At 42.8% G+C, this 25988-nt stretch overlaps 1 protein-coding gene across 1 annotated transcript in view; it reads left to right on the top strand.

Moving 5' to 3' along the window:
- Positions 1–25589, top strand: part of FAM135B (family with sequence similarity 135 member B) — a 257650-nt gene extending 232061 nt beyond the window's left edge. Inside the window, exons 16-20 of the mRNA XM_073632289.1 lie at positions 3882–3979; positions 9479–9630; positions 12088–12198; positions 14117–14230; positions 18054–25589. Coding sequence (XP_073488390.1) covers positions 3882–3979; positions 9479–9630; positions 12088–12198; positions 14117–14230; positions 18054–18259 — 681 coding nt within the window. The 3' untranslated portion in view covers positions 18260–25589. The remainder of the gene's footprint in view (positions 1–3881; positions 3980–9478; positions 9631–12087; positions 12199–14116; positions 14231–18053) is intronic.
- Positions 25590–25988: the final 399 nt, after the last annotated feature.

Here is a 25988-nt window from a genome sequence, read left to right as displayed (position 1 = left end):
GTTGTGGATGGCTTTGTAAGTTATAGTTAGTATCTTGAATTTAATTCGGTGACTGAGTGGCAGCCAATGGAGGGATTGGCAGAGGGGTGTAGCAGACGCTGAGCGGTTTGTGTGGTGGATGAGTCTGGCCGCAGCGTTCATGATGGACTGAAGTGGGGATAGCCTATTTAGAGGTAAACCAATGAGGAGGGAGTTGCAGTAGTCAAGGCGGGAGATGACCAGGGAGTGGATTAGAAGCTTTGTGGTGTCGATGGTTAGGAAGGGGCGTATCTTGGAGATGTTGCGAAGACAGAGGCGGCAAGCTTTGGATAGTGATAGAATGTGGGGTCGAAAGGTTAGTTCAGAGTCCAGGATTACACCTAGGACCTTGGCGTGGGGAGATGGGTTGATAGTTGAGCCGTTGATCTTGACAGGGAGATCAGGGGAAGTGGCACCTGAGGGAGGAAATATCATGAGCTCGGTTTTGGATAGGTTGAGTTTGAGAAAGTGATGTGACATCCAGGCTGATATGTCTGCTAATAAGTTGGTAATGCGTGAGGAGACAGGTGGAGAGAGCTGGGGGGTGGAGAGATAGATTTGGGTGTCATCAGCGTAGAGATGATATTTAAAGCCGTGGGAGGCAATCAACTGACCCAAGGAGGTGGTGTAGATTGAGAAAAGGAGAGGTCCGAGAACAGAACCTTGGGGGACCCCAACGGAAAAAGGAAGAGGAGAGGAGGAAGTAGAGTTGTAAGTGACACTGAAGGAGCGGTGGGATAGGTTGGATGAGAACCAGCGAAGAGTACAGTCACGGAGACCAAAGGAGTGGAGTTTTTCGAGGAGGAGGGGGTGGTCCACTGTGTCAAAGGCAGCAGAGAGATCCAGGAGAAGTAGTACAGAATAGTGTCCGTTGGCTTTAGCCATTAGTAGGTCACTTGAGAGTTTAAGGAGAGCAGTTTCCGTGGAGTGTTGAGGGCGAAAACCGGACTGAAGGGGATCAAGAAGTTTATTCATGGTCAGATGGTCACTTAATCGGTTGTAGACCAGTCTTTCAAGAAGTTTGGAGGAGAAGGAGAGTAAGGAGATGGGACGTAAGTTGTTGAGATTGGTGGGATCCAGTGAGGGCTTTTTTAGTATGGGGGTGACTAGCGCATGTTTTAGAGAGTTTGGGAAGATGCCACAAGAGAGGGAGAGGTTGAAAATGTGAGTTAGAGAGCGTAGAATTGAGTCAGAGGGTGAGCATAGCATTTGCGAGGGAACAGGATCCAGGGGGCAAGTGGTTAGATGAGTGCTAGATAAAAGTTTAGCAACCTCAGTAGTAGTAGCAGGGTTGAATGAGGGAAGTAATGACTGTATCTGTGGACATGGGGTGTTGCATGGGGGAGGTTTTTGCGCATTGGCGATCTCCTCATGAATTGTATCAATCTTAGTTTTGAAGTGATTGGCAATCTCCTGGGCGGTGATTGAGTTGGTGGGTGGAGGCAGTGGAGGACAGAGTAGAGTGTTGAAGGTAGAGAAGAGTTGACGTGGACTGGATGAGAAGGTGTTGATGAGTGTGATAAAGTAGGTCTGTTTGGCAGTGTGAAGGCAGGAGTAGTATTTTAGGAGGGCAGATTTATATTGTGTGAAGTCTTCCTGGGTCTTAGTCTTATGCCACAGGCGCTCAAGAGCGCGGCTACGTTTTCTGAGACTTCTGGTGTCATCTGTTTGCCAGGGTTGTAGCAGTCGGGGCCTAATTCTGCGTGTAGTGAGGGGGGCCAGCTTGTCTAGGGAGGAGGACAGTGAGCTGTTGTAAATGAAAGTAGCTAGGTTGGGGCAGGACAGGGGGGAGATTTTGTCATAGAGGTGATCAGTAGCAGAGTAGAGAAGAGAAGGGTTGAGGTGGCGAAGGTTTCTGCGTGTAACTGTTGGGCGGTTGGAGGGAGAAGAGGTGGAAGACAAGGAGAGAGCAAAACTAATAAGGTGGTGATCAGAGAGTGGGAGTGGATTGTTGGAAAGGTTGCACGGAGTGCACAGATAGGAGAAGGCAAGGTCAAGGGTGTTGCCGTTGGAGTGGGTAGGAGCCTGTATCCATTGCTTCAGGTCAAGCGATGAGGTTAGACTGAGAAGTTTAGAAGTAATAGTAGTGTTAGTGTTGACAGGGATGTTGAAGTCCCCAAGAATAATTGTGGGGATTTCAGAAGAGAGAAAGTAGGGTAGCCAGGCAGAGAAGTCATCAAGAAAGGCTGATACCGGTCCAGGGGGCCGGTAGATGACAGCAATTCTTAGAGAAATGGGAGAGAAAAGACGAATGCAATGTGCCTCAAAAGAGGAGAGTGTCAGAGAGGGAGGTGGGTGAAGAACCTGATAGGTGCTGCATGGGGCTAGAAGGATTCCCACTCCACCTCCCTTCCGTCCACTTGGTCTGGGGAGTGAGTCCAGAGAAGGCCCCCATGGGAGATGGAAGCAGGAGAAATAGTGTCCGATTCATGAAGCCAGGTTTCAGTAATGGCAAGAAGGTTAAAGGAATTTGTGATGAAGAGGTCGTGGAGGGCGGTGAGTTTGTTGCAGACAGAACGTGCATTCCACAGGGCACAGGAAAAGGGGGGGCTGGTTTTGGAAAGAGGAATATGGACCAAGTTCTGTGGGTTGCGGCTCCTGCCAGAGGGTGTAGGGGGATGGGAGCGTTGGGCAAAGACAGATGATGGTGGCCCAGGGTTTGGGGATATGTCACCAGAGATTAGGAGAAGCAGGAGGGTGAGGGAGGTAATGTGGGACTGTGATTTATGTGAAGGGGCATGTCTCAGAATACTGGAGGTTTTATCAGTGTATGGATGTAGAATGAGCGAGAGTTGGTAAGAGCAGTAGTAGGGGGAAGACAGAAGGCAGGGTGATATGTATAAGCAGGTGGGTGGAGAGGGGGGGTGAAGGTAAGAGAGTTTGAGGAGAGAGGACAGGAGTGTCAGGAGCAGTGGTAGAGAGTGCATGTTACAGAGTGGAAGGAGAGCTTAATAGAGAGACAGGTCACCTGCAGTCTGTTAGCTGCTTTCCAGTGCAGATTGCTGTATTTGTTTGCTTCGTGCAATCGCTGAAGTGCAGAGAATGAAGTGCATAACACTTGTAGAAAGAAACACTTAGAGGAAGAAGCCTTAAGGATAGAAGCCCCTGCAATGTGCTCCCCAGCAATGTGCTACCCCCTTAAGGATGCTCAAATATATACTGTTATAAGGGTGGGGTTGAAGTTCGTTAATTAATCATGAGTGACTATAAGAGTGCCTAGCAATCAAAGTGAACTTTTTGCTTCAAAAGTCAGAATAGCAAGAGGCCAAGACAAGATCAACACATAAAACTTAGGTAAGACAGTTCAGAAAAACAAATAATGTCATGGTTGTTCGCACAGGGCAACAGATAGAGAAGGCCACATACCAGAGAGACACACACACACAGAGACAGCAAGCAGATCCCAATTGCAGTTAACGGTGGAAGATGTGGATGAGCTGACACATACCAGAGAGACACACACACACAGAGACAGCAAGCAGATCCCAATTGCAGTTAACGGTGGAAGATGTGGATGAGCTGACACATACCAGAGAGACACACACCTAGAGAAATACCTAGGTCCTTTAATTGGGAGGCTTCATAGACACTTAGGTGGATGAAGCCTCCAATCCTCAGGTTTGGAGGCGTATTACTTCCCAAGTCTCTACGAAGTCTCTGCGCTCCAGGACCCAAACCAGGTTTTTCCAATCTCTGAGGAAATTGAAAATCCAGTTTCCTCCATATACAGTATTAGCACCTAAGAGCCCCTCAACCTGCTTGGGTGTTACTGTCCAAATATATACTGTGTATACCTCACACACGGTGTTCCTTTTTCTCTGTTGTAGACTCCGTTAATATGGTGTTTTTCTTTCCTCTTTTAGAATGACACATTTGCTGACTTTGATGCGATGACTGACAGGCTGATTGATGAGATTATCCAGCACATACAGCTATATAACCTCTCAATCTCCAGGATAAGGTGAGAGAAGACATCATAATGTTCCAGAGATTCAGAAGTTATTGATCTGAAGTACAAAATAAAATGTGAACTTTGTGTGCTTTTGGATGAAATATTTCAGACACGCACAGCTCCCCCTCCCCTCTACATGGGCACATGTCCAGATGGCGTGCATAAAATCGCCAAAATCTAGTTGATGTATTGGGACAAGTTGGAGATTGTAATGTACCCAGCTTAAATAGCTCATGCTAGGTGAAGTCAATATAGTAAATAATTATATTAGTATTAATCTATCTCTGGATGAGATAGCAATGGTAAAATAAGAATGAAAACATTCCTTGGGTCACCTCCCAAGATGATGGGTACGTCTCGTGTGACCTGGATTTTCTGTCTTGTACATTTTTTTTGTCTTGTGTACATATACTGTAGGTGGCCGCTGTTATTTGGTAAATTAGTTTATTCTGCGCTAGGGTCAATAGTGGTGTCTCAAGGTTAGAATTTTTAAGGGATACAATAAGAGAACTGTACTGAGAGAAGCAGTGTGGAGGGTTGGGTTTGAAGGGTGGAAGGTCTGAAGTTCTGAAGGTCTGAAGGATATTTCTATAGAAATTCTTCATTCACTTAAATAAAGGATTGAAATGTTGTTTTTTTCAGTATACAGTTGGTGGACATACTGAGAAAATACCCTATATAAGGTCCACTGGGGGCCTCTGAGATTTTCTTAAACTCGGATAATTGTGGATTCAGCCAGATAGGGTTGTTTGGTGATCTATTTAATTGCATATGATAAATATGGATGGCCATCCACTCATAGAAATTTGTTAGAATGTTTTTTTTTTTTTTTTTTAAAGAACATTCGTTTGATTTTTAAAGGTTAGTGTGGTCAGATCGACATTGATTTTTCGACTGTAGTTATGAGAAAATTCGACAGAGCAGGATGGAAAAAATTTCTTGAATGAGTGCATTTCTTTTTTTTTTTTTCATATCTTTATTTTCCATTTATTAAACACATAAAACATACACAACCATATGTTTTTTTTTTCAGCAATTATTTATCGGCGTATAACACGCGGCGGCGTATAACACGCACCCTAAGTTTAGGAGGGAATTTTAAGGAAAAAAACTTTTAGGAGGGAAGTTTAAGGGAAAAAAAACTTTCATCTAAATGCCCATCAAATGCAGCCTTATCAGTGTCCATCTGCAGCCTTGTCAGTGTCATTGAAGCCTTCTCAGTGCAGCCTTGCCCCGGTGCAGCCTTGCAGCCATGTCAGTGCAGCCTTAGTGCAGCCTTCCCCAATGTCCATTGCAGCCATGCCCCAGTGCAGCCTTGTCAGTGCAGCCTTGCCCCAGTGCAGCCTTGTCAGTGCAGCCTTGCCCCAGTGCAGCCTTGCCCCAGTGCAGCCTTGTCAGTGCAGCCTTGCCCCAGTGCAGCCTTGTCAGTGCAGCCTTGTCAGTGCAGCCTTGCCCCAGTGCAGCCTTGCCCCAGTGCAGCCTTCCCCAGTGCAGCCTTGCCCCAGTGCAGCCTTCCCCAGTGCAGCCTTGCACAGATTTAAATATAGCGTTGCGGAGGGACTCGGCGGAGCAGAGCGAGCGCCGCCAAGATCGCACGGACTGGGCGGAGCCGAGATATACATAGCCGAGTGTACTCAGCTCTTCTCGGCTCCGCTCACAGTCACGCCCAGTCCCACCCTATGATGGACATAACATAGGTCCAATGGCGGGACTGGGCATGACTGTGAGCGGAGCGAGAAGAGCCGAGTACACTCGGCTATGTGTATCTCGGCGCGATCGCTCCGCTCACAACCAGAGGAGATCAGCGGGGGATCGGCGTATAATACGCACCCCGATTTTCCCCTGATTTTAAGAGGAAAAAAGTGCGTGTTATACGCCGATAAATACGGTAAATAAATCAAAACAAAATATCAAACAAAGTAGACCTCAGTATGAACTCTATTCACATATAGACCCCTACAAAAAAAAATGAGGAAACAAAAAAAAAAAAACTCTTTCTCTTATCTTTTTGATATAGGCCATAAGATATTCATTGCTGCTTAGTAATTCTTGCTATTACTGATCAACGTAATTGATAGTGATTAAGGAGACATTAACACCTAATCATATTTCGCATCGTCAAAGAAGTAGCCGCCAGACCCGGAACAGAGAACCAAGGTTCCCATGGATTATTAAATGAGTATCCCTATGTTGATATATCTAATACTCCTTCAAGTGATACTAAAGTCTTGTTTTTTTTTTTTCTTTAAAAATAACAAACATGTTATACTTAGCTGGGAAGGTAGGTTGAGTGGCCTTATTTGATCCGGTGTTCTGCCGAGAAAGTTCCGCTCCGCGGATAAGGACCCCCCTCTACTGCGCAGGCGCTGCGCCTGCGCAGTAGGATCCGGCGGAAATAGCCGAAGGAGAATAGCTGAAAATCAGCTGTACACGGCGCCTGTAAGAGGGCCCCTCGCGGGCTCGCTTTGCTCGCCACGCTTCGGGCACGGCCTCGCTTCGCATCGGCTCTTTTTGATTCCCCCTCTAGGTCCACTTGGATGGTGGGGAAGGAACCTGGACCTAGGGCGCAGGCGCCGTGTACAGCTGATTGAAAAGTTTGAGCTTCGGCTATCTCCAGCGGCTGACAGTAGTTCGTACTGCGCAGGTGCTGCGCCTGCACAGTACGGGGGGAACTTATCCGCCGAGGGAACTTTCTCGGCAAGACACCGGCACCTCATCCCTATTGAATGGATAAGAGCAATAACAGGGAGGTTGGGAATATAGCGGTGCTCAAAACAAGAAAAGGTACATAAATATAATAAAATATAAATATTTATTACATAGAAACGATACAGGTGGGGTTCATTAAAATTGTTAGCGGCGCATATTTACAAATTGTTTTGCTGGTCAATAGTATCCATCTATATGAGGTAGTCAGTAATGGATGTCATATCCCCTATTTTTTTTATTTTTTTTTTATAAAATAGAAATTTTTATTACATAGAAACAATACAGGTGGGGTTCATTAAAATTGTTAGCAGAGCATATTTACAAATTGTTTTGCTGGTCAATAGTATCCATATGTATGAGGTGGTCAGTAATGGATGTCATATACCTACACGTTTTGCCATCAATGGCTTCTTCAGGGGAATTATGCGGACCACCAGTTTCCATACAGCTCTAGTAACAATAAATTCATATACAGGTTAACATTCATTTTCATAAATACAATGCTACATGAAAATATCATTAATCATGGTTCAACATTTCTCCTTTCCCACCAAACTCACCAAGGGAGCCTCAGAGAACACACACCAGGCAAAATCACAAATTACGGAGGGAGAGGTTCTGTGTGACCACAGAGGATATATGGGGACCACGCTACAAGAAGACAGACAAGCCAAAAAATAATAATAATATCCATTCTTGGACAAAGACCTTATGTCCAATTGTGTGGGCTAACATGGCCTCCATTATACTTACAAAACTCTGCTATAAAAAAATATTCATGCAGGGGCGCCAGGGAGTGAATACAGTCATAAGGCGTGATACCATCACATATGGACCACTGTCGAAAATGAAATGAGTATCCCTATGTTGATATATCTAATACTCCTTCAAGTGATACTAAAGTCCCTTTTTTTTTTCTTTAAAAATAACAAACATGTTATACTTACCTGCTCTGTGCAGTGATTTTGCACAGAGCAGCCCTGATCCTCCTCTTCTCAGATCCCTCTTTGGTCCTCCTGGCCCCTCCCTCATGTCTTGTACCCCCACAGCAAGCAGCTTGCTATGGGGGCACTCGAGGCCGGGCCGCAGCTCCGTGTGTCCAGTCAGACATGGAGCCACGGTGCGGCCCTGTCCCCTCCCTTACTGAAAAGAGGTTGAGAAACACTGCCGTAGGTTACACACCCAGGGATCTATAACAATGTCCTTTTCTACTAGGGAATGGTAAAAGCATCTAGATGGCTTCCTAAAAGGGCTTAACAACTGTTGTCACAAATATACACTATATTGTCAAAACTATTGGGACGCCTGCCTTTACACACACATGAACTTTAATGCCATCCCAGTCTTAAGCCTCGTACACACGCTCAGATTTTCAGACGTTTGTTTTTTGTGGCATGCTAGTCTCATGTCGAAAGTGAAGAGATTAATCACAATACGAAAATTTTTGTACGACAGAATACAACGTCAGAAGTGACGTAATGTGTTGAATAGTTTTGTGTGTATTCTTTGGTTTTTGAGCATGCATAGTCTTGCTCTTATGATTTTTTCCGTACGAAAACCGTACTAATGAAACGAAAATCGGCCGTTGAGTTCACATCCGACAAAAATTTTATATTCTGCATATTCAGCTTTTGCCTGACCAAAAAGCAAACTACCGATCTGAAAATCGTCAGACAGCTCGTCGTACGAATTTTTCCATCCAATTTTCATATCATGTGTACTGGCCTTTTGTCTGTAGGGTTCAATGTTGAGTTGGCCCACCCTTTGCAACTATAACAGCTTCAACTCTTCTGTGAAGGCCGTCCACAAGGTTTAGGAGGGTGTCTATGGGAATGTTTGACCACTCTTCCAAAAGCGCATTTGTGAGGTGAGGCACTGATGTTGGATGAGAAGGTCTGGCTCTCAGTCTCCACTCTAATTCATTCTAAAGGTGTTCTATCGGGTTGAGATCAGGACTCTGTGCAGGCCAGTCAAGTTCCTCCACCCCAAACTCGCTCATCCATGTCTTTTATGGACCTTGCTTTGTGCACTGGTGTGCAGTCGTGTTGGAACAGGAAGGGGCCATCCCCAAATTGTTCCCACAAAGTTGGGAGCATGAAATTGTCCAAAATATTTTGGTATGCTGACGCCTTAAGAGTTCCCTTCACTGGAACTAAGGGGCCAAACCCAACCCCTGAAAAACAACCCCACACCATAATCACCCCCTCCACCAAATGATTTGGACTAGTGCACAAAGCAATGTTCATAAAGACAGGGATGAGTGAGTTTGGGGTGGAGGAACTTGACTGGCCTGCACAGAGTCCTGACCTCAACCTGATAGAAAAACCTTTGGCATAAATTAGTGCAGAGACTGCAAGCCAGACCTTCTTGTCCAACATCAGTGCCTGACCTCACAAATGCGCTTCTGGAAGAATGGTCAAACATTCCCATAGACACACTCCTAAACCTTGTGGACAGCCTTCCCAGAAGAGTTGAAGCTGTTTTAGCTGCAAAGGGTGGGCCAACTCAATATTGAACCCTACGGACTAAGACTGGGATGCCATGATAGGTAATTTGCGTGTAAAGACAGGTGTCCCAATACTTTTGGGATTATAGTGTATAAACAAACAGAACAACCAGAACAGTGAGATTCAGTCAATAGTAAGAAAATGAGGTGTGTGCACATAAGCCACTAAACAGGGGACTGAAGTTGCTCTTCAAATATCACCAATTTAGGGGTTATATCAATGTAAATGTACAGTATTGAAATGTTTGGGAAAATAAACCATTATTGTACCTGTGTGATTTGTCTCTATGCAGTTTCATTGGGCATTCACTGGGAAACATCATCATCCGATCGGTGCTCACCCGCCCTCGCTTCCGATATTACCTGAACAAGCTGCACACCTTCCTTTCCCTTTCTGGACCCCACCTGGGAACTCTCTATAGTAACAGCACTTTGGTCAGTACAGGTGAGTTTTTGGTAGTATTATGAATTGGCAAGGTGGTATATTTTTGGAAGGTCCAAGAACTTATTTTATGGTGCTCAGGCTAGGATGCTGTGACAATATAAATACTGTATATAAATGTATAAAAAAATATGTATACATAAAAAAAATATATGACAAACAACTGTAAGCCAAAGGCAGTCCTATTTAAATAAACAATGATCGATCTACTATAGGTATATGAGAAATTCAAGTATAGCTAAAAGGAAACGGAAAAAAGAAACAGAAAATGGAACAACACAAACAAACTCCATTGATTTTAATTTAAAATTGTTTGTAATCCAAGATTAAAAAAAGTGGACTTTTCAATGACCCAATAAATTGTATAAAGCAAGCCCTTTCTGAAACGCTACACCTTTTATCGTAAAAATTCTAGTCCAGCAACGCTCTATAACTGTATTGGACCTCTGTAGATGTATGAGGCTCTGTAGATGTATACTTCACAGTAGATGTATTAGACCTCTGTAGATGTATACTTCACAGTAGATGTATTAGACCTTTGTAGATGTATACTTCACAGTAGATGTATTAGACCTCTGTAGATGTATACTTCACAGTAGATGTATTAGACCTCTGTAGATGTATGGGGCTCTGTAGATGTATGGCCCTTTGACATTGTATAGGGATCTGTAGATGTATTGCACCTCTAGATGTATGGGCTCTGTAGATGGAACTCTGTAGATGTATTGGACTCTGCAGATATGTATGGGGCTCTGTAGATGAATGGACCGCTGTATAGGTTTGGGACTCTATAGAAATATTGGACCTCTGTAGATATATTGGGCTCTGTAGATGTATTGAACCTCTGTAGATGTATAAAACTCTGCAGATGTATGGACCACTGTAGATGTATGGGGCTTTGTAAATGTACTGGACCTTTATAGATATATGAGGCTCTATAACTGAATTGGACCTCTGTAGCTGTATGGGGCTCTGTAGATGCATTAGACCTCTGTAGATGTATAGGGCACAGTAGATGTATGGGGCTCTGTAGATGTATGGCCTTTTGTAGTTGTATGGGGCTCTGTATATGTACTGGACCTCTTTAGATGTATGGGGCTCTGTAGATGGACCTATGTAGATGTATAGGGCTCTGTAGATGTATTAAACTTCTGTAGATGTATAGGGCACAGTAGATGTATTGGACCTCTGTAGATGTATGGAGTTCTGTAGATGTATGGGGCTTTGTAGATGTATGGCTCTTTATATTTGTATGGGGCTCTGTAGATGTATTGGACCTCTATAGATATATGGGGCTCTGTAGATGTATGGACCGCTGTAGAAGTATGGGACTCTATAGATACATTGGATCTCTGTAGATGTATAGGGCACAGTAGATGTATTAGACCTCTTTAGATGTATGGGCCTCTGTAGATGTATGGGGCTCTGTAGATGTATGTCCCTTTGCCATTGTACGGGGATCTGTAGATGTATTGCACCTCTTTAGATAGATGGACTTTGTAGATGGACCTCTTTAGATGTATTGGACTCTATAGATATGTATGGGGCTCTGTAGATGTATGGACCGCTGTAGAGGTTTGGGACTCTATAGAAATATTGGACGTCTGCAGATGTATGGACCACTGTAGATGTATGGGGCTCTGTAGATGTATTGGACCTCTATAGATATATGGGGCTCTGTAGATGTATGGACCGCTGTAGAAGTATGGGACTCTATAGATACATTGGATCTCTGTAGATGTATAGGGCACAGTAGATGTATTAGACCTCTTTAGATGTATGGGCCTCTGTAGATGTATGGGGCTCTGTAGATGTATGTCCCTTTGCCATTGTACGGGGATCTGTAGATGTATTGCACCTCTTTAGATAGATGGACTTTGTAGATGGACCTCTGTAGATGTATTGGACTCTATAGATATGTATGGGGCTCTGTAGATGTATGGACCGCTGTAGAGGTTTGGGACTCTATAGAAATATTGGACGTCTGCAGATGTATAGACCACTGTAGATGTATGGGCCTCTGTAGATGTATTAGACCTCTGTAGATGTTTAGGGCACAGTAGATGTATTGGACCTCTGTAGATGTATGGAGCTCTGTAGATGTATTGGGCTCTGTAGATGTATGGACCTTTTGTAGTTGTATAGGGCTCTGTAGATGTACTGGACCTCTTTAGATGTATGGGGCTCTGTAGATGGGCCGTTGTAGATGTAATGGACCTCTGTAGATGTATGGGTCTCTGTAGATGTATGCCCTTCTAAAGATGTATAAGCCTCTGCAGATGTACTGGACCTCTGTAGATGTATGAGCATCTCTAGATGTATTGGACCTCTGTAGATGTATTAGGTCAACCATAGATCTATGGGCCTCTGTAGCTGTGTTGGACCTCTGAAAAACCTTCTTCAGACTGTTTAACTATGTACTGTAACAATGTTTCATCATATTCTGTATTTCCTTCCCAGGTTTGTGGCTGATGCAAAAGCTGAAAAAGTCCGGCTCTCTGCTACAACTGACGTTCAGGGACAACGCTGATCTGCGGAAATCTTTCCTGTATCAGCTCAGCCAGAAACCAGGTTTGTAGTTGAGAAACAAAACTAGAAAAAAACAGGACACTACTGGCACCAATATTTACAACAACATGAGTTATATCTTTAAAAAAACAGTAAATCTTTATTTCAAAAAGTTTTTTGTTATCAAAATATTTGTCTAAATAAATGTATGACCTCCTAATCAGGTGCAATTGACCTGTCAAAAAATTTATTCAAGTATACAATATCACATTTATTCCATACCGTGTAACTTGTACAGTCAAAAAGGTTAATTTGATAGGTTGACAAATTCTCGACGCGTTTCTTAGACCAATGGTCAGCTTCCTCTGGAATTATGGAGGATAGATAATATTCTGTGTGTACTTTCAGCATCTAGATGAGTTTAAAACAATATCACTGTAGACTTGGAGCTCACTTAATACCAGGGAGGACTGCCCCCTAAAAGACCCATGCTGTTGTCCATATGTTCTTGGAGAGTTCTATTATACAGCATGATGCAAGATTTTTGTCCACATTATCCACCTATCATTTAAAGAAGAATTCAGGTATGGATATTTTTATAACTTGGACCAATGTAACTATGCATATACCATACTTGTGGGGTCCCTCTAGAAGCTGGAGATCACCGTAGTAGACATCGTTACTGTAGTATAGTGATCTCTACTAGCTTCTGGTTGTCATGCTGAGCAGCTGCCCTGCTTCATTGTGAACACAGGAGATTGGCCATTGGACACGGGGGCCATTCAGAGATTGCTTTGGCGAAGAAACAAACCAAAAAGTAAGCACATCTGGTCTAGTGATGTGACTCCTGATATATCTTCTAAACATACTGTCACACCATGTGATGGCAATTGAACATCATGTAGTATCATAAACTGAAAACCAAATTAGGTGGAAATGAATTGCCAAGTTTGAAGGCACATGCACTAAAGTGTTTAATGGTCAACTTTAGATGACTTGACAAAGAAGCGGAGACCTTTAAACATGTTGTCATGGAGATACAGTGAAGCTTCCCTTCACCCGAAAGTGACCATGTACTGTGGTGGCTGACGTCAGTTCCAGTTCCTGGCACATGTGAGGTCTGGCGCAGGTCTCACCTTGGCTGCAGCGGCTGTTCCGCCCTCAATTTCTGACGTGTTCAGCCCATGATTTTCTTCTCCCCACTTAATTTGTTCACAATTAACCTCTATGAATGACAACACAGTCATAATGGCCCACAGTAGAATGAGAAAAGGAGGAGGAAGTTGGGAAGAGGATCTGCAACAACCAACCAAAAATGTGGAACTTTAAATGATTCCACCAAGAAACTAACAAAAGATCATTAAAAAAGGTTCATAAAAACATCAAAAGTTTTTATTGAGTAAACAATATAATTAAAAGCCCACAATGGCTAAAAATCTTGATAAAAGTGATATATATAAAAGAAAAACAGAGTATATTATAAATAGACAATGGGAGTTGAGTTACTAAAACTGGAAAGTGCAAAATCTGCTGCAGCTCTGCATAAAAACCAATCAGCTTCTAGATTTTTATTGTCAAAGCTTAATTGAACAAGCTGAAGTTAGAAGCTCATTGGTTACCATGCACAGCTGCACCAGCTTCTGAGTGCTCCAGTTTTAGTAGATCTCCCCCGATATATCAGTAGATGTCCTTACAAGGTAATGTCTACGTGTTTTTGTGGATGACCTGCTTCCTCATAACTAGGACATACTGTTCACATCTTCAAATGCATTTATATCCAGTCTGAAAATGAACAAATGTATATACTTGGTGCAAATTGGAGCATTTTTATGTATTAGTGACAACCTGCAACCTGTCTTTTACCTGCATCCATCATTCTTATTGGATTGTGTAAACTGTGAAAGCAACTATTTTAGACATTTATATATACAGTATATAAATACTTTAAAGACTCTGAACTATGCATCTTTTTTGTCCACAGGTCTTCAGTACTTTAAAAATGTTGTTTTGGTGGCATCCCCCCAAGATCGGTATGTTCCATTTCACTCAGCAAGGATTGAAATGTGCAAAAACGCCATTAAGGACAAGCATACAGGTACTATACATTATAACACACAAGGAGCTCAATTAGTGGCACTGCCATCATAAGCACTACTGTCTCTGCAGTACTGAAGATGGCTTGTGCTGAAAAAAAAAGGGAACAGGACCCAAGGGTGTCACCTAACCAGCTAGAAGATCCAGTACTTCCAGATATAGGAGACCATGTGGATTACTCCTCTTCCTTTCATGTGACAGTGATGGTGATTGGCCATTGGCTATTCAGGCATCCAGCACTCTCACATGGAGGCAGAGAGAGACAGAGTCCTCAGCACTGTGTGAAAAGTCTCAAGACTCTCTGTTGAGTTTGCACTGTTGCTTTGCTCATTATTAAGGATGAGTGAATCTACCCAGGTTCGGTTCACGTACAATTTAGCACATTATTCTTGAAGTTTGCAAAATTTACAAATACCCCATTTAAAGTCCATCTTTGCAGATATCCCAAATAACCTTGTTATTCTATTCAGGCTATTTGCAGGGCTAATAAGCAAGTTATTATCAAACAATAGGCATGGAACAACCGGCACTGCCATGGGGAAGAGGGCATAGTGCACCAACATGGTGTAGAACTCTGTAATACTGAAATAAAAAAATGCAGTAAAGTATTGCACTCATCAATGCTATTTTTGTGCAGTAAGCTTGTAGGCAAAACTCATCCACTCCTCATACGGTTTCCTTGTGGCCACTGGCAATAAGGTCAGGCAACATAGGAGTTTGGGCCCAGTGCTTGGGATGCATCAGGTCTGTTCTGCCTCATTCCTACATGGTTTTCCTCAGATGGATCTGATCACTACACAAACAGACTAAAAAAAAAAAAACAACACACTTACCAGCAAAAAAAAAGAAAAAATTGGCCCTGTCTAACAATTCCTCTTAAAAACAGAGGTTTTGGTTTGCACACATTTGCAAATATCTGTGGAAGCCGCAGTGCCTAATGTCAAGGCTCCTCTAGGTACTGCGGTCCTAACTCTTTTTTTTTTAAGTCTCCAAGTTGGAGCATATACAGTATCTCACAAAAGTGAGTACACCCCTCACATTTTTGTAAATATTTTATTATATCTTTTCATGTGACAACACTGAAGAAATGACACTTTGCTACAATGTAAAGTATTGAGTGTACAGCTTGTATAATAGAGTAAATTTGCTGTTCCCTCAAAATAATTCAACACACAGCCATTAATGTCTAAACCGCTGGCAACAAAAGTGAGTACACCCCTAAGTGAAAATGTCCAAATTGGGCCCAAAGTGTCAATATTTTGTGTGGCCACCATTATTTTCCAGCACTGCCTTAACCCTCTTGGGCATGGAGGTCACCAGAGCTTCACAGTTTGCCACCAGAGTCCTCTTCCACTCCTCCATGATGACATCACGGAGCTGGTGGATGTTAGAGACCTACCCCTTCAACCTCTGCAGCAATGCTGGCAGCACTTATATGTCTATTTCCCAAAGACAACCTCTGGATATGACGCTGAGCACGTGCACTCAACTTCTTTGGTCGACCATGGCGAGGCCTGTTCTGAGTGGAACCTGTCCTGTTAAACCGCTGTTTGGTCTTGGCCACCGTGCTGCAGCTCAGTTTCAGGGTCTTGGCAATCTTCTTATAGCCTAGGCCATCTTTATGTAGAGCAACAATTCTTTTTTTCAGATGCTCAGAGAGTCCTTTGCCATGAGGTGCCATATTGAACTTCTAGTGACCAGTATGAGAGAGTGAGAGCGATAACACCAAATTTAACACACCTGCTCCCCATTCACACCTGAGACCTTGTAACACTAAGGAGTCACATGACACCGGGGAGGGAAAATGGCTAATTGGGCCCAATTTGGACATTTTCACTTAGGGGTGTACTCACTTTTGTTGCCAGCAGTTTAGACATTAATGGCTGTGTGTTGAGTTATTTTGAGGGGACAGCAAATTTACACTGTTATACAAGCTGTACACTCACTACTTTACATTGTAGCAAAGTGCCATTTCCTCAGTATTGTCACATAAAAATATAGAATAAAATATTTACAAAAATGTGAGGGGTGTACTCACTTTTGTGAGATACTGTATAGCAGTGGATAAATTAAGGGAAGGTTTGCCTGGAAGAAGAGCACTCCTCCTTAACCGTACCTGTACATAATTTTGTGCACGCAGTGCAGGGGTGCGCACGCCGATCCCGCTGTGATTGGACACAGCGGGAGCCAATCAGCGGGTCCGACGGCTGCGATGGCCGCCGTGACCCGCCGATCATTCTGTGGAGAGATGGAGCAGCGGTGTGCCTAGATAAACAAAGCAAACCGCTGATCTGTCAGTGAGCAAAGGAGAGATCTTGTGTTTCAGCTAAGCTGAAACACGATCTCTCTTTTCCTCCCCACAGTTAGAAATTACCACCCAGGCACACACTTAACCCCTTTATTGCCCCTGGTGTTAACCCTTTCCCTGCATTTTTTGTAGCACTGATCACTGTATTGGTGTCACTGGTACCCAAAAAGTGTCACTTAGTGTCCAATTTGTCCGCCGCAATGTCGCAGTCCCGCTAAAAGTTGCTGACCACTACCATTACTAGTAAAATAAAAATAAAAATGCCATAAAAATATCCCATGAATTGTGTGATAACTTTTGCGCAAACCAATCAATATACACGTATTGGGATTTTTTTTTACCAAAAATATGTAGCAGAATACATATTGGCCTAAATTGATGAAGAAATTAGATTTTTTACATTTTTTTTATTCGGAATGTTTTATAGCAGAATGTAATAAATATTGTTTTTTATTCAAAATTGACAGTCTTTTCTTAGGAAAAATTAGCTTTTTTTTAAAAAAAATGGGGATATTTATTATAGCAAAAAGTACAAAATATTGTGTTTTTTTCAAAATTGTCGCTCTTTTTTTTGTTTATAGCGCAAAAAATAAAAACCGCAGAGGTGATCAAATACCACCAAAAGAAAGCTCTATTTGTGGGCAAAAATGAACATCAATTTTATTTGGGTACAGCATTGCATGACCGCGCAATTGTCAGTTAAAGCAACACAGTGCCGTATCGCAAAAAATGGCCTGGTCAGGAAGTGGGTAAAAAAAAATGGCCTCGTCAGGAAGTGGGTAAAACCTTCCGGGGCTGAAGTGGTTAAAGGCACAGGGACACATTGGACGCCCAGCAAGAGCACAATGGCAGCTTGAGGCATCCAATGTATCCCCACATCATGATTGACAGCAGGAGGAGCCAATGGCACCCGCCTGCTGTCTTAGCCAATGAGGAGGGAGAGTCCCAGGCAGCCGAGACTCTCGTGCAACGCCGCTGGATTGAGATGGGGCTCAGGTAAGTATTAGGAGGGTTGAGAGGGCCTGCTGCACACAGAAGGTTTTTTATCCTAATGCATAGAATGCATTAAGATAAAAAGCCTTCTGCCTATAGAACCATTTTAAGGGCAGGTTTGCCTGGAGGAAGCCCACTCCTCCTTAAAGGATCTGACCACCACAATGCACATAACTGGTTACTAGATGTTGTTGTTAGGAGACATTCTTCTTCCAAAGCCCCTGGGGAGACATGGGGGGACTGCCGTGAGCCCAAGCTTTGATATAATTATATAATTATTATCCATTCCTTCAAATTTAAGGCTCTGGGTGTGACCAGGGGCAAAGGCCATGTCCTGCATTGTCGGTTGTTGCGTATTTTTGCTTCCAACCTTTTGGACAAAGGTTTACAATTTGTGAATCCTGGAGAATTGCTGCAACCCATGAACACATCAAACCCAAGCCTTATCTCTACTCATAAAACATCCATGACCCAATATACAAATGATCACAGGCTTAATGCAACTTCAATACTTTTCTTCCAGGTCCCATTTACACCGAAATGATAAACAATCTTCTACAGCCGGTGATAGACTCCAAGGACTGCACTTTGATCAGGCACAACGTCTTTCATGCCCTCCCAAACACAGCCAACACTCTGATTGGACGAGCCGCTCACATCGCTGTGCTGGACTCTGAGCTTTTTTTGGAAAAGTTTTTCCTCGTGGCTGGCCTGAGCTACTTCAAATAGCACTGGATTCTAAAAGTAGGGATTGTCCATTATACTTGTAAACCAAAAAGTCACGGGAATGAGGAGTGTCTATTTAACCGATATCAGCAAAAAAGGACACAAAGTGGGTCTTTCTCCCATTAACGAATTGAATATTTTTTTTTTTCTGGAGAACACTTCTGTAGCAGTTTATATAAGTAATATGATTATTTTATAACTTTGACTCTAATGGCCTCATTCAAACCAATGTTTTCGGTCCAAATGAGTTGTTTGCCCAGCTATACTACTATTTCAGACCCTGTTCCTGTACTATGAAGTAAATGCCACATAAACTATTTCACATTTGTCATTATGCATTGATTAGTCTACTATTTTCTAAACTTCATGGCAATTTGCCTGTCTGTGTTTACAGGTGGTTTCCTTACAGGGCTGTTCAAAAATAAGTAGGCACTTGACCCAAGTAGGGGGATAAGGAACGGTTGCAAAATTAACATCAATATAACCCATTCAGACACAATTTTTGACTTTGGAATATTTTGGGCACAGCTTTATAAATAAAATAAATGGTGGGCTAGGGTCATCCAATGCCAAATGGAAGATGAGAAATTACCAATCCTTCCCTCAAACCCCCTTCCCAATACAGAGCTCTTCTCTCAACCCCTCTCCCAGTACAGAACGTTTCCCTAAAACCTTCCGCACTACAAAGCTCTTTTCCCATCCCCCCAGTCAAGAGCTCTTTCCTAACCTCTCCCACCTCCCACCCAAACTACAATGTCCTCCCTCCCCATACGGATCTCTTTCTTCATCACCATCAACTACATAGCTCTTCCCCCATCCCTCTATCCCAATACAGAACTCTTCCCTCACCCTTTCCCCCCAACAACACTACAAAGCCCCCCTCCCATACAGAGACCTTCCTTCATCACTCTCAACTACAAATCTCTTCCCCATCCCTCTCCTCTCCCCCAGTACAGAACTCTTCCCCCACCCTCTCCCCCCAACAACACTACAAAGCCCCCCCATACAGAGACTTTCCTTCATCACCCTCAACTACAAATCTCTTCCCCCATCCCTCTCCCCCAGTACCAAACTCTTCCCCACCCTCTCCCCCCAACAACACTACAAAGCCCCCCTCCTATACAGAGACCTTCCTTCATCACCCTCAACTACAAATCTCTTCCCCCATCCCTCTCCTCTCCCCCAGTACAGAAGTCTTCCCCCACCCTCTCCCCCCAACAACACTACAAAGCCCCCCCATACAGAGACCTTCTTTCATCACCCTCAACTACAAATCTCTTCCCCCATCCCTCTCCTCTCCCCCAGTACAGAACCCTTCTTCCCACAGCCTCTCCCACCAACAAAACTACAAAGCCCCCCCATACAAAGACCTTCCTTCATCACCCTCAACTACAAATCTCTTCCCCCATCCCTCTCTTCTCCCCTATTACAGAACTCTTCCCCCACCCTCTCCCCCCAACAACACTACAAACCCCCCATACAGAGACCTTCCTTCATCACCCTCAACTACAAATCTCTTCCCCCATCCCTCTCCTCTCTCCCAGTACAGAACCCTTCCCACAGCCTCTCCCACCAACAAGACTACAAAGCCCCTCTCCCATACAGAGACCTTCCTTTATCCCCCTTGAGTACAAATCTCTTCCCCCATCCCTCTCCTCTCCCCCAGTACAGAACTCTTCCCACAGCCTCTCCCCCCGAACAACACTACAAAGCCCCCCCCATAGAGAGACCTTCCTTCATGACCCTCAAGTACAAATCTCTTCTCCCATCCCTCTCCTCTCCCCCAGTACAGAACCCTTCCCACACCCTCTCCCTCAACAACACTACAAAGCCCCCCCATACAGAGACCTTCCTTCATGACCCTCAAGTACAAATCTCTTCTCCCATACCTCTCCTCTCCTCCAGTACAGAACCCTTCCCACACCCTCTCCCCCCAACAACACTACAAAGCCCCCCTCCCATACAGAGACCTTCTTTCATCATCCTCAAGTACAAATCTCTTCCCCCATCCCTCTTCTCTCCCCCAGTACAGAACCCTTCCCACACCCTCTCCCCCCAACAACACTACAAAGCCCCCCCCCCCCCCCCCCCCACGTGATGAAATGCCCAAAGCAATTAACATTCCACAATAGTAGCTGCCATCTCTCACCAACTAGCAAACCCTAGGACCCTTCTGCCCTCCCATAATTACCAACTCCTATTTACAAGGTGGAAGTAACTTATCTGACAAAAGTGGATGTCTTTCCTAATTTCTGCTCCAGATTTCATGTCCAATTGTTACTCCCTGAACCCTTCCTTCCTATCCCCTCCTTACCCAACCATCTTGTCATGTGCCTTTTCTTCTGCATTCACGAGAAACCATAACCACAGATACAAAAAAATCCTATACAAGTTATGCAAAAAAATACATACATTACATTCTTCACACCGGACATCAACACGAGCCCCAGAAGCCTTGAAATCTCCTAGGCCAGTGATGGTGAACCTTGGCACCCCAGATGTTTTTAAACTAAATTTCCCATGATGCTCAACTACACTGCAGAGTGCCAGGGCATCCTGGGAAATGTAGTTCCAAAACATCTGGGATGCCAAGGTTCGCCAGCACTGTCCTAGGCCAACATAATGAAGAGACACCCTCCCCATCCCTCATCTTAACATGCAATGCCCAGTGATTGACCCATTGAGAGGCCATGCAATATCTGAGAGAACATGTCTAGGCTTAAACTTTCAGAAAGTTTGTAGTATAGCAAATTTGAGGACTCTTTCGGGCTGGTGTGAGCAGCTAAAATGATGTGCTGAATGTGATACATTCAATTAGGTGCCCAGCTTTTTTGACACTTATTTAATCGAATAGAAGGTTTATTTTAAAATATAATTGGCAAACGATCTTTTCTCCAATATACAAATTCAAGACAGATCTTTAAAAAAAAATAAAATAGAAATTTTTTTTCTCTACCTACAGTAAGCCACTATGGGTTAAGTACATCCAGAAAATATGACAAATAATGTTTTAGTGGTAGTAAGTGTACCTTAAAATACTTCAAGAGATATTCCACAGTGTACATTTTTTGTTTACAATATTGGAGAGGAAAAAGAGATAAAACAATACAGCAGCAATCTATTTCAGAGCTATGGATAAAATCACAAACAAAAAACAAAAATCTCAAAAAGATTATTTTTCCATTAATAAAAGACAATTGTTGGAGGCAAAGGTTTAAGTAGTTAAGCGCATAACATTACAACGGCACTGCATATTCATTTATTTGTAAATAAATTATTTTGTGTATAAAGCCGTGATATTTAAAGGTTCAAATAAATAGCTCTGAAAATATTTTTGTAAAAGCATTTTCAGAATATGTTCATATTTTATTTAAATCAATATACAATATTCTTTATATCCGCGTGTATCATTTTATTCTTTGTAGATGATTAGACAACAGTGAAACACGGGTATATTTTTGTCTACATTTGAATCCATGCTTTTTTTATGTTTTTCCCATTATTTAATTATTAATAAAAATAATAATAAAAATAATAATATTAATAATACACATTACAGTCACTATTATTATTATTATTATTTTATGAAATGGAGCAAAAAACAAATACATAGAATAGACCTATGGTATATAGTAATTTTTCTAAGGTGTAAATAAATTTGGATGCTACCAGCAATGAGAGGTATTTTTTTTTATAGTACATACACCACCAAAACTCACTTTAACATTCTAGCAATAACAGCTCAGTAAATAATTAAAATAGTATGGTATACGTCCTCTGCTTGAAAAGCAGGCACTATCTGATGTAAATTGTGTAAATAAAACATGTCTGGGATTGCCTCAACTATAAAATTGTACAAAATGTAATCTATATCTGTCTAAATGTTATAAAAATGTTATCATTTAAATTATTTTTAATGTACGTTTGTGATACCAATGCTGAAAAAAATATCTAATCATAATCTTCTAGTATTAACCAGATAGATTTCACTATATAAAACATGTTTGTATTCATTTTGTCCTGTATAGCTGCTTCTAAAATATTTTAATTTTCCTGGATATTTTAAAAAGAGTGGGGTAACAAACAAGGTACTGTATTCATAGAATATGTTGTTTTTTGCAATAGAAACCTGTCTAGAATTATGCAACCAATTAAAATTAAAGTGAAGCTGACCTAAAAATGTTTCAATCAACAACATTTGCATGTAGCACATGCTATTTCAGGTTCACACTAAATATATATATATATATATATATATATATATATATATATATATATATATATATATATATATATTTTTTTTTTCTTTGTTTTCTGGTTTCTTTTCATTTACCCTGATGTTTATAGTATTACATTTTCCAAGGCACAGTCATACGCTCATTTTTCTTTTTGTTTGTTTCATTTTTTTTATTTATTATTAGTTACTTTGAAAAGTTTACACAGAAAAACACAATAAATAATCCTTAGGGTCGGTTCACACTGGGGCGACTTGGGATCCGACTTGTACGCCCTCAAGTCGCCCCAAGTCGCCCCAGAAATAGATTCAATGGGAGTGAACGCTAGCGTCTTAATAGACACTACTGAAGTCGCTCCGACTTCAGAGCGTACTCCCTGTACTACTTTGATCCGACTTGGTAGGCGACCTGTACCATAGAAATCAATGGAAGTCGCCTCCAAGTCGGATCTCTCTGTAAAGTCAAGCGACTTTGCAGGGAAAACCCCTCCCCCCCCCCCCTCCCTCCCAGAGAGCTGATTGCCCTGTGATTGGCCACAGCTGAAGTCGCCTGTCATGGAGGCGACTTCAAGTCGCCTTGTAATTTGCTGAAGTCGCGCTGAAGTCGCGCTGAAGTTGCGCTGAAGCCGCAGTACAAAGTCGCGCTGAAGTCGTGTTGCCCCTGTGTGAATCGAGCCTTATGTCATGTTCCTCTTAAAATGTCTCCTTCAAAATATATTTGAAGTTAAACAGACTTATGCACAGTTGTGTTCCAAAGAACCCTAGTCTTCATATACATTTTATATGCAGTCATTCTAAACCAGGGTTTTGCGGAACCCCAGGGTTCCTCTAGAGGTTACCATAGGTTTCTTGAGCTGTGGCTGATTGACCTCTAATTTGATGGTGCCTGTAAAGTTTTGGGTCCAGCACCACTTGGAAGAGCCAGCAGCCTGACACCAATGATTTTTTTTTAGCTGTCTGTAAGGGGGGCATTCTTCCCACTGGCCACCAATCTAAGAGGAACATAATTCCCAGCTGCCACCAATGAAAGAGGAACATTCTTCCCACTGGCCACCAGTGTATGAGGAACATTCTTCCTGCTGGCCACCAGTGTAAGAGGGACATTCTCCCCACTGGACACCAGTGTACCAGAAACATTCTTCCCACTGGCCAACAATGTAAGAGGAACATTATTCCCACTGGCCACCAGTGTAAGAGGTACGTTCTTCTAACTGGCCACCAATGTAAGTGGACCATTCTTCCCAGTGGCCACCAGTGTAAGAGGACCATACTTCCCACTGGCCATCAGTGTAAGAGGAACATTCTTCTCAATGGCCATCAATGTAAGAGGAACAATCTTCCCAATGACCACCATGTAAAAGGAACATTCTTCCCAATGGCCACTAATGTAAGAGGAACATACTTCCCACTGGCCACCAATATAAGAGGAACATACTTCCCACTGGCCACCAATATAAGAAGAACAATCTTCCCAGAAGCCACCAGCATAAGAGAATCATTCTTCCCAATGGCCATCAATGTAAGGGGCATTTTCCCCCTAACCTCCAATGAACTGGTTTCTGCAGGCATTCCCAGAGACCTGAAAATTATTTCAAGGTTTCCTCCTTATTAAAAGGAAAAGAAAGGCAGTTCTAGTGTACCCAGATATATCATTTCTTCATACATGCTAGAATAAACTAAAATATCCACACATAAAAATAATGATAATATTAAGTTATTCCATTTCTGTCCTGGGAGCACAAGGACCATTCTGGGGCCTCTTTGTAATGGTTGAAAATTGATTGCTGCTTTTTTTGCTCTTGTTCCTTTTCAGAATTGTAAAATAAAGCATAATCAATGGATTATGTCATTCCCATTCTTTAGTTCTTCACACTTAGATTCTCTAGTTTATTTTAAATAATTTCTACATATGAAATTGAAATTTTCTGCATATATAAAGTGGAGAAGCTAGAATTTCATTAGCATGGCACGAAAAAATGGGACGAATATATTAACTTGCTATGCAAGATTCTTTCTCTTCTGCTGTAAAAGTTTTGGTTAGCTGACAATTGGAGGGGCTTAGGGCTCTTTCACAGTGGCAGCCAGGGGGTGGAAAAACAGTCCCCCCCCCCGGCCATCCACCTGAATTCTAACATTAAGTTTGACAGGGCTGTACACATGCCATATCCATGATGATTTGCTTTGTGGCCACGGCAATTTTTAACTAGGGCTGCCTGTCAAACTCAGGGCCGGAGCGACCACTAGGCAAACTAGGCAGCCGCCTAGGGCGCACTGCTGTCTAGGGGTGCCTGGCCGCTGGTTTCCCTCAGCGTCTGCATGCTCTGCAGGCTGCAGCATGTAACTAACTCAGTCCCAGGCAGCTGTTCCGTCCGACCGGTACTGTAATTAGAGGCGCATCGCAGAACTGGAGCCAGTGCTAGAGGAAGCAGAGCCGATGCTTCCCGAATAGCACCGCCTCCTGTCACATTGGTAGGCCAAAGGGGGTGGAGTCAGGTGTGGAGCCAATGGGGGTGGCAAAATTAGGTTTCGCCTAGGGTATCAAAAATCCTTGCACCAGCCCTGGTCAAACTCACCCATTAAAATCAATGGGGCGGCACCCCAATCATAAGTCTTGTTCCTTCACCACGACTTGCAAATGGACAATAAAAGGAGAAGCAGCAGACTGATGAGCACATCCCTTTGGCACTCTGCTCTCTCCTCTTCTCAGCATGCTCTTTGCATTGCAGCACAGGGATCCCAGTCTGAGCTGTTCAGGTATTGCTAGAGACTGATACCAAGTTACGTTTTAGATACGTACACTGCTGGCCTGGATTTAATGATGTATTAATAAATACAGAGATGCATTATTCTTTGTCTTTTATATCTGCCTGGATTTAAGCTTTAACCTTAGGCCCCCAGTAAAAAAAGTAAAGTTGTTTCATATAGGCACGGTGGCAGGCCTGGTCATGTTGTCAGACAGGGCAACTGTCACATAGGGTTAGATGATTCATTCCTTCCAAGACTCTTCGAAGCCTCCAGACTCCAGAAGAAGAAGAATCTGGGAGTTTCCAATCCCGGAGAAAACTGTAAATCCAATTTTATTCATTCAGAATAAACATTCTAGAGCCCCTTACCTGCAGCAGTGAGAATCCCGTCTGACAATGTGGCAAGGCATAGCACTGTCACAACACACAGAAAGAGTATAGTAATTAAAGTGGTAGTAAACCGCAAAAGACTTACCTGAAACGAAGCCTTCCAACAGCACGCTGTCACCGCTAAAGGCGTTTCCATCTTCAGCAGGTCTTTCTTTCCGGCTTCAGCGATATGATTGGCTGAGCCGGCGATGTTGTCACTCTCCCACATGTGTGTGGGAGTTGCTGTTCACGGCACGACTCTGAAGGAGTATGGCGTTCCGTCAGATGGCAATATCTCCTAACCGTATATTTAGGAGATATTTACTGTACCTATAAGCTAACCTTATTTTAGGTTTACCTATAAGTAAAAATCATACAAGGGAGT

Source organism: Aquarana catesbeiana, linkage group LG05, assembly GCF_042186555.1.
Source record: "Aquarana catesbeiana isolate 2022-GZ linkage group LG05, ASM4218655v1, whole genome shotgun sequence".
Classification (NCBI taxonomy): Eukaryota; Metazoa; Chordata; class Amphibia; order Anura; family Ranidae; genus Aquarana; species Aquarana catesbeiana.
Note: the sequence above shows the minus strand (reverse complement) of the source record. Positions and strands in the feature narration are given on the sequence as shown.